Genomic DNA, 9,009 nt, shown 5'->3' with positions numbered 1-9,009 from the left:
AAGGTGAAAACTTTTAAATACTGTTACTGTTGAACAAGAAAAGAAACAGAAAACAAAAAAAATATATAACGACAGTCTTTAAAATGTTGCTGCAGGGGAGCGTCAAACTATAACAGAACAGACTCCCAGTCACACGTCACCTGTCCTCTACTAGACACACTAAACAGGGAGGAGACACTAACGCATCCTGTACTCCGACGTCTTGGACACCTCGCACAGCTGGCCCTTGAAGTCGATGTCTACGGTGAAGTCCAGGTCCCTCTGCAAAACCAAACCAACAGTCAGGTGAGGAGAGGAGCAGCAGCAGAACACATGTCAACCAGACTCTCAAACGTCCTCAAACTTACGTTGTTCTTGACGTTTGGCTTCATGCTGATGGTGCCGAAGATCTCCTCTCCAGTCTTCACAGTCAGGTAATCGTCCAGGTAGAACACGGTCTGCTTCCAGTGGGTGTAGGGGGACTCTGGGCCTGAGGGGAGGGGGGGGGCAGAGTCTGCATCAGTACAGGCTGATTCTGCACAACTGCTCAGACAACTACTGAAAACAAGTCTATGGATATTCTTATTCATCCAGGTCATTGTTCTTTTCTGGGCAAATTGAATCGTAGGCAACTGGACTTGTATTGGTCTGGGAAGACGCTAGTGGTCTAGCTAGTGCGGACTAGTGAGACTTGTTGCGTACGAACTGATGAAGCCCCTTGGATATGAGGCGAAATGTCTTCCCAGACAAATACAAGTCCAGTTGCCTACGATTCAATTTGACCAGAAAACTACTGAACAACAACTACCACAAAAAAACTAATTAGGATTCAGTTCTAGTATTAACAGTGGTGGAGATGCAGTGAGTGACTAATGCAACTTTGTTACATCTGCTACAATCAGTGATGAATAATGGCGTTACCAACGGTGCTACGGTACCTTTTTCCAGTAATGAGTTATCAAAAAATGTTAGGCTACCGTTTCCCCTGTTATAATGCTGTTACCGATACCGACACCAAAATGCACCGTTAATTGACTCAAGTCCCGTCACAAAATACACACATTACGTGTACGTTATACACCCCCCCTCCCACACCCACCATCAACTAGTGGGGAAAAAAGCTGTTTACCCGGAGCTATTTAAGCAAAGTAACACAAGTACTAATACTTTTCCTGGTAATTAGTTACCTGGTAGTAATTCAATTATTAACCACATTACTTTTTGAGGAAGTAACTAGCTCTTTTAACCAATTACTTTTCAAAAGCAACATGGCCAACACTGGCTACAATTTACTTATGTCCCCTGAATGCCTCAGATACAGGACCTTGAGTTCCTAGTGTCAGATTGACTCCTCAGGTGAAGGGAATCAGTTTCTACTTGGAGGACCCGTCAATCAACACGGTTCATTTCTAATCTCAGAGTTGTTCTCGGGTGCTGAGTTAGTGGCAGCTTCAGTGTGTGAGCTAAAGGAATCAAGTACTGCAGTGCCTTTTCTCTCAGACTTTCATAACCATCACGACTCCTGCTTGTTCGTGCTGTGGAGCTGGAGCTCAATCACAACACCGCCATCTAGTGGTCAGAGGTTCCCAACACCAATGAGTCACTGGAGCAGGAAAGCTGAGAATCTTTTCTAACCTACGTTTTCTACTGTCCTACTACACGTGTGTGTGTGTGTGAGGTACTGACTGGTGGAGAAGCCGGTCCTCTTGTGACAGCGGGTGAACTCGATGTTGAAGTAGGTGACCAGGGCATGGATGTAGTCGTTCCTCTTCACCTGCAGGCAGAACGGGGAGGTGAAGGTCAGGTCCTCGGCCTTCACTGTGTAGATGTCCACCTCCTGGAAGAGAGAAAACAAAGACATGGGTAGAATCCACTCCTCTGCAGCAGAGGACACACAGTGAAACACAGCAACGGACCGATGGTCTGTCCTACCTTGATGAGACATGCACTGCTGACCAGCTGCTTGGGGTCCACCACATCAACCAGGGGTTCCTTTATCGCCACCTCCTTGATGCAAGACATATCGAAACCGTACACGTTCTCCCACCCTGAAGGACACACACGTTCAGTTAACTGCAATTCAGCCTTTATTCATTCATTCAACTGTCGTCCCCCCCAGAACCACAGAGGACAGCCCACTCAAGACTACTCACAGTGGATTTTGTAGTCCTTGTACTGCCTGTCTTCGATAGCAGTGACGTAGAGGGTGGCCCTGTCGGGGAAAATGAGCCCGTCTGGTTTCTGTTGAGGATGAGAGGGAAAAGACTCAGAGCACTATCTACATTTCCTACACATTTGAAATTTCAAAAATTCCATACTAAAAAAATTATGAGTAAATAGATGTGTATAATGTAAATAAATTATGCAATTAATCATTTGTTTGGATTATTCTGAATTTGTATGCCATTATGTCACCAAATCATTGTAGACTGTAGCTAGGTACAATAGCGCATACTAAATAATTAACCCAAATAACTAAAGATAAGACCAAACCCAGATAATTATTAAGATTAGTTTCCATTTTCCATACTTTTCCAGACCTGGAAATGTATAAAACAAATTCCATACTTGCATAGGAACCCTGTGTATGTGATCAGGACACATGAGTTTAGTGTAAGCTTGTTCATGGAACTCGCTCACTGCCCAGGTTGGTTTCTAACATGGCAGCAGGGCCGTCAGGTGGAGTGTCTCACCCTGACGAGACAGTAGTTCTACTCTATTACCAACAGAGGACCTTAGGTCTGGGTAGCACTAACCTGGCTGTGGAGACAATGTGGATGAGTATGATGCACTGTGACCACTTGATGAAGGGTTCCCATTATGTCAGAATAGTTTTCTAAAAAACACATCATTGCCCTCCCGTCTTGGTACTGGATTAAGTATTAAAGTGATTCAGGTTGTTGAACAGTCACATAGATCAAGATAGTAATATGTCTTTAAGTTAAAAGCGGCATACACCTTTACTTTGGAACAAGCTTTTCTTAAGTGGCTCATTTATTTCCCTCCGCTGGCACTTGGAGTGTGTTGTGTCACCACCACCTCCTGCTGCTTTTCTAAAGTAGAGCTGACCTATCTCATCTGCTGTAGGTAATAGGCCAACCAGCCAAGCACCTCACACAACTCCATGTCAAATACCCTCAACTATCACATTGATAATCCTAAAAGTGACTTTCACCAAGAAACAGCCTCTGATTACACTCAAGTCAACCTGAAGATGAGGGGTCGTATTTATCAAGCGTCTTCTTTAATAATCTTTTAGGTTATGTAAGCTGCTGACGATCTGAATTTCCCTCCAGGAGACGAATAAAGTATTTTCCTTCTTCTCAGAGCGCCATTTTAGTCTGAGAATCTGTGGAGTTTGGTCCTAAGATCAAAGTTAAGAATAAAAGCCATTTATTAACCGCCTCGTCTAAGAATCACTCCTACTCCCCCAGATATTTAAGAGACTTAAGTGATGAAGTTGCCAGTATGAGACAGCACTGAGGGGAGAGAGACGGGAGCAAAAGGAAGGACGTTGTGGCTTTGTAGTTGATCAAACAATATCATCTGGATAGAGCGGGTATCATCCATGTCATGGATTTAATATTTCTGGTTTCTTTGTTCCTTTATGACAACAAACTGAGCCTCTCTTTGGTTTGTGGACAAAACCAGACATTTGAGGACGTCATCTTGTGGTTTGGTAAACACTGACATCTTAACATTTAATTGACCAAACAACTAATCGATTAAATAATCAATAATGAAAATAATGGCTAGTTGCAGCCCTAGACGTCATCTAAAATTCTGTTTATGGCACAAGATTCAGTACTACACTTCGCTAAAAGTGCAAGTAAGATGCTTGATAGCTAACTTTTGTGCAGCTTTCTGCGAATATTTTTTTGTTGTTGGGAGTGTTTCTAACAAGCTTGATTAATACGGCCCCAGATGTTTAAGACACTTCAGACTCCACCTCCAACCTCCAGTAAAAGAGATGCATCACACACAGATACATACCAGCCATTTGTCCCTGGCGTAGATGACTGTGTTGAGCATGGACTCGTAGAAGAGGCAGTAACCCATCCACTCTGATATGATGATGTCGACTCCTTCCACCGGCAGGTCCACCTCCTCCACCTTCCCCTTGATAATGGTCACCACTGGAGACAGAAGAGCAGGTCAGAGGTCAGTTCGGCCACTTCTCAACATCAACACTCACCTCCAACCCACCCAGTGTGCGCGCGTTACTAAGAACAAGGGCCGTTCACCCACCGTCATCCAGCTTGTTGGCCTTGACGATCTTTACAGCGTAGTCTGAGATGCTGCTGCACTCGATCTGTTTAAACAAAAAAGGCAAACGGTGAGGTCACTGTGACGCTGCTGATGTAATAAAACCGTTACTGCGGGTCGGACGGATTCAACACGTACCCCAATAACCTTCTTGGCCCCGGCTTTAGCAGCAAACATGCAGAGGATGCCCGTCCCGCTGCCCACGTCCAGCACCACCTTGTCCTTGAACAGGTGCTTGTTGTGGAACATGGAGTTTCGGTAGGTCAGGGTGCGCACCTCGTCTTTCAGCATCTCCTACGGCGGCAAAGAGAACAATGTGAGGGGTTAAGGATTAAAACTTCAGACTTTGTGTAGTTTGAATGTGAAAGCACAGCAGTTTCTGTGGCTGAGAACAAATTACCTCGTGGATGCCAAAGTGGGCGTATGAATCAAAGTAGTAGTCCTTTGACGTCATATCCTCAGCTGCAGGCTTGGCTGAGCTCTCCCCCTGAGAAACCTCAACAGAAGACACACACCGTTAGTTAGTGGCCCTGGGTTTTACCTGCTGAAACAAACTGAAACCATACAGGGTCCCCGATTCGAATCATCTTAACTAACACGTTGGGTAACCACAGATTGCGGATCAGACAAGACCCAACAACTCAACCTCCTGAACCGTTTCCACTTTACTGTGCCAGATGAGTACCTACAGAACCTTCCAGACCTTTTAACATGCACTTTACAAAAGGTTGTTAGCTCAGACTAACCTCCAGTGAGGAGATCTGAGGAAAACAAGGACACTCACGAGTTTTCAAATATATATATTTTTTAACTCTCTTCTAAATGTGTGCATCATCACAGATTAAAGCTGATCACAACCAGAGCTGTTAACGCTCTCTTCATAAAGATGTCTGTCTGCTGTATGAATACATAATGAGTGGCAGTGTGAGCAGGGTTTCTATGGAGGGAGTCATTTTCTGTAGTGGAGGGAACATTACATGCCTGATATGATCCATTCACCCAACAGCAACTGAATGAATAAAAATAATTCTGCTTTACTACAATTTTCCAATTCAACTAATTTACCAGAAACAGTACAGAGTGTACAGTTACTTCTAATATAAAAAAAAACAGAAAAATCTACTCTATGAAAACAGGAGCCGTTAAATGGCATCTGAGGTGATCGCGACAGGGTAACTTAGTGGTCGGTACCGTCCGTCTGAGACCACTTCAGGGTCCAGTATACAGAGTTGGACGAGCACAAAGGATGGGAGCACATGTCTGTGGTCCTGGCCTTCCTTGAGAACCGCCACAAACCAGGTGTAAACCCGCACCGTGTCCACCACTAACTTATTTTAATCCCCACGTGTACAGATAATGGCTGCGTATCACCTGGCTTACCTGTGGCTCCTGCGGAACCGACTAACGACTCTTTGCCGGCTAAACCGGGTCAACATGCTGCGCGACTAATTGACGTTGAGTCGGCCAACCACAACCCACACTGGGACAAACTACGACGAATTCACTCCGGTGCCGCCAATTAACTCGGGTCAGATAGAGAAACCACCGTGGGTCAGGTGCGGTGTGTGTCCGCAGCACGGTGCCCGCTGACCGGGGTGGAAACCGGAGAAGAGGCGGCAGCATCCACGCCTGAGAGCCGCCGGCTAGTTAGCTCCGGAGCTAACACGTTAGTCCCCATGCGGTCCCACAGGCTCGTCAGACGCTGCCGGCTAACGACGTTTTTTTCGGCCCACACCTCTAACTTTGGGTCACGGTGTTAGTCGCTAGCCCAGACTGCCAAATTCATGCTAGTTAAATCGTTTGGTCGGGCTCCCGGCTCGGTCCGCTCAATGAATGAGCGCCAACGGCGGAGGCTTCACCGAGTCACGTTAGCCAAGTTAAAATGGATGCATCACTTAGAAACCTGCTGCGTATGTACCGACAGAGACCGAGGCGCGGAGACTACCGGGCACCTTTTAACAAATCTCGGGGAGCAGTGAAGCCGTGACACCGGAGACAAAGGCGGAGGGGAACAATACGTCGTATTTCCTACACTAACACCTTACCTCCATCCTCTCTGCTGGCGCCGCCATTTCGATCTTCTGCCTGGCTTGCTCGAGCTTCCAGGAGTCTTTCCTGGTCCCGCCCACGACAGGCAGCTTTTATTTCTGATTTGACCGGCCAATGGCCACGCCCACATCACGCCCACATTACACCGGCGCGTTCAAGTTTTTCCGGAGAGTCGGAAAATGTACCTTCGTTGTCTGGAATATGTACTCAAATCACTCGATTTATTAAACTACAAAGACTACTACGCTTTTGGAAAAAACGTGTTTTGTTTTCTCTGATACATCTGACTAAATATGTTAATATTTTTGTGTTTGTGTAATCCTACACTTCTTATGGACATCTTTTAGCTCTTTCCTTCACTTGACCTCTCCCTTTAAACCTTATATTCGGGATATATGCGCTGCTATTTTACATTAATGGTTGTAACTTTCTTTCGGTCATTAAATTAGTATTCGGCTGGATTGAACTACGAAAGAAACCGTGTAACGGCATCGCAAATCCAACTGATCCAAGTCCTGATCATGGTCCTGATCGGCTTCCTGCTGAGAGTGCTGCATTCAAGTAGCCACGGAATATCCGTAATCTCTTTCCTACAACTGTGTCCTCCTGCTTCCAACCTTCACATTTATCCTGCATAAACTAGTACAACCCAATCGTGAAAACGTGGAAAGTTGACCAAAATAAAAAACTGCACAGTGTAGTATTATCTACAGGGAGGAAAAGATACTGTGTGTGGCATATCTGCAACGAACTGTGGAGCTTTGGAGTGTCATCCTCAATCAACAGCAGCTACAGAAGGACTCGATTTAGTGTATGACCGGGTGGTGTTCACTCCATAGAGAATAGTCCTATTGAGAGATGTCAAACACTTAGTTCAGGGGCCACATACAGTGCAATTTGATCTAAAGTGGGCTGGACCAGTAAAATAACAGCATAATAACCTAGTAATGAGAACTCTAAACTTTTCCTTTTGTTTTGGTGAAAAGAAGTAGGGCCTACATCAGTATCAGAATCAGATTTATTTGCCAAGTACGTACAGACATACAAGGAATTTGACTCCGGTTTATGCGCTCACTTGTACACATGAGAAAGACAGCAACAAGAACTGAGCAATGACATAATACAACAGAGAACACGTACAAGTACAAACATAGATAAGTAAAGTGGCAGGTGGATTAAGGTGGTCAGTCGGTAGTGCAAATAAACAATGAGGTAGTAGTGCAATGGGATAAATAATAAATACTGGATAAATATATATATTATGTATATGTTATATACAGCAGGTTTGCAATATCTATGGCAGTGACAGTGGGACATGAAAAATTATTTAGTGATGAGTAAGTGGGTTGATATGATATAGATGGTTATTGACAATGCATGACACAAACAGTTTACACTTAATTAACTATATCCTTTTACAAAACATTATTTTGCAACATTAAAAATTACATTTCAATTATGTACACTAACAGTTTTTAGGAGAAACAATTTCAGAAACTGCTATCCTAAAAACTTCAAAATAGTCAATAAAGAAGAGCTTAGAATGGCTCATTTCATAAATATAGTGATTGATAAACTGTGATTTTGCCCTTTCATCTATGCAGGTTTTACTAGAAGTGTGTTGTGTGACTGAAGTTGTACAGTGTGTTGTGTGATCCAATTGTACCAGTGCATTGTGTGTGATCCACGTTGTCAGAGTGAGCTGAGTTGTGCACACTGTGATAGGACTAGGAGTGCATTGTTTGTGTGTGATCTGGGAATGTGTTGTGTGATCCAAGTTGTAGCTATAGGAATTGTGTGTATGATCCAGGTTGCAGTGTGTTATAATAATCTTCTAATTTGCACCAATGTGTTTGTGTGTCCGATCTAGTTTGAGTGTGCTGAGTGAGCTACGTTGACCTATAGGTGTGTGTTGTGTGATCTATTGTGTTGTGTGATCTATTTTATTTAATTTAATGAATTATTATTATCTAAAATGTACCGAGTGTGTTGTGTGTGATCCAAGTTGTAACTAGTGTGTTGTGTGTGACCATTAGGCACTGGAGGTAGGCTATGTAGTGTGATCCAGATTGTAGGCTATTGTTTATTGTGTGTGTGATCCTGGTTGTGTAGCCAATTGTGTGATCAAATTGTATTAGGAGTGTGTTGCAACTTGCAAGAACCTGATTTTGAAGTTTATTGTGTGTGACCCTGGTTGTGTAGTGTGATCAGGTTGTGTGTGATCCAGATTGTAGTTTATTGTGTGTGCGACCTTGTGTATACAGTCAGTATGATCAGAGTCTGTCGTGAGAACCAGATTGTAGAGTTTATTGTGTGTGTAATCCTCCTGGTTGTGTAGTGTGTGATCAGGTTGTATTAGGAGTGTGTTGTGAGAACCTGATTGCGGTCTAATACTGGTAGTGATGCAACACGTCCACAGGAAGTGGCTAAGAATCTGGGTTTAGAGCCGACGCCGGCGGAGTGAGTCTTATTGCGGTGTCCCTCTCCTTTAAGCCCGTGTCCTCGCTGTCCTCGCGGTCCTGCAGGAGGACATCGGTGTCCTAAGTCCCGGCTGAGCGCGGTGAGTCAGGCCCGACAGCCCGGCTGCAGCCTCGGCGCTGCCTCCTGGACCAATCCGCATCGTGCTGCTGCTCTCCACCAAGAAGGTACGAGCGTGCGCGTTCACGGCTGCACGGCGCGATCACGCAGCTGGTCGGTTGTGCTGTCACGAGCCTT

The 9,009-nt window shown here is 44.7% G+C and overlaps 1 protein-coding gene across 2 annotated transcripts; it reads right to left on the bottom strand.

Moving 5' to 3' along the window:
- Positions 1-6,327, bottom strand: prmt1 (protein arginine methyltransferase 1). 2 transcript variants are annotated; one of them, XM_085785164.1, is made up of 10 exons: positions 6,291-6,327; positions 4,646-4,741; positions 4,384-4,539; positions 4,228-4,291; positions 3,973-4,115; positions 2,133-2,220; positions 1,912-2,027; positions 1,666-1,816; positions 348-469; positions 1-261 (listed from the first exon to the last, which is right to left on the bottom strand). In XM_085785164.1, exons 1-10 carry the CDS (start codon positions 6,315-6,317, stop codon positions 178-180), a joined length of 1,047 nt encoding a protein of 348 aa, XP_085641290.1. In that variant the 5' UTR covers positions 6,318-6,327; the 3' UTR covers positions 1-177. The 2 variants fall into 2 exon arrangements, with proteins under 2 accessions (XP_085641290.1, XP_085641291.1); XM_085785165.1 differs by having other exon boundaries at positions 4,646-4,732.
- Between the last annotated feature and the right edge of the window lie 2,682 nt (positions 6,328-9,009).

This window comes from Trachurus japonicus, chromosome 8, assembly GCF_045865225.1.
Source record: "Trachurus japonicus isolate A0001 chromosome 8, Traja_1.0".
Taxonomy (NCBI): domain Eukaryota; kingdom Metazoa; phylum Chordata; class Actinopteri; order Carangiformes; family Carangidae; genus Trachurus; species Trachurus japonicus.
The sequence above is the reverse complement of the archived record's forward strand: the minus strand, read 5'-3'. Positions and strand labels throughout refer to the sequence as shown.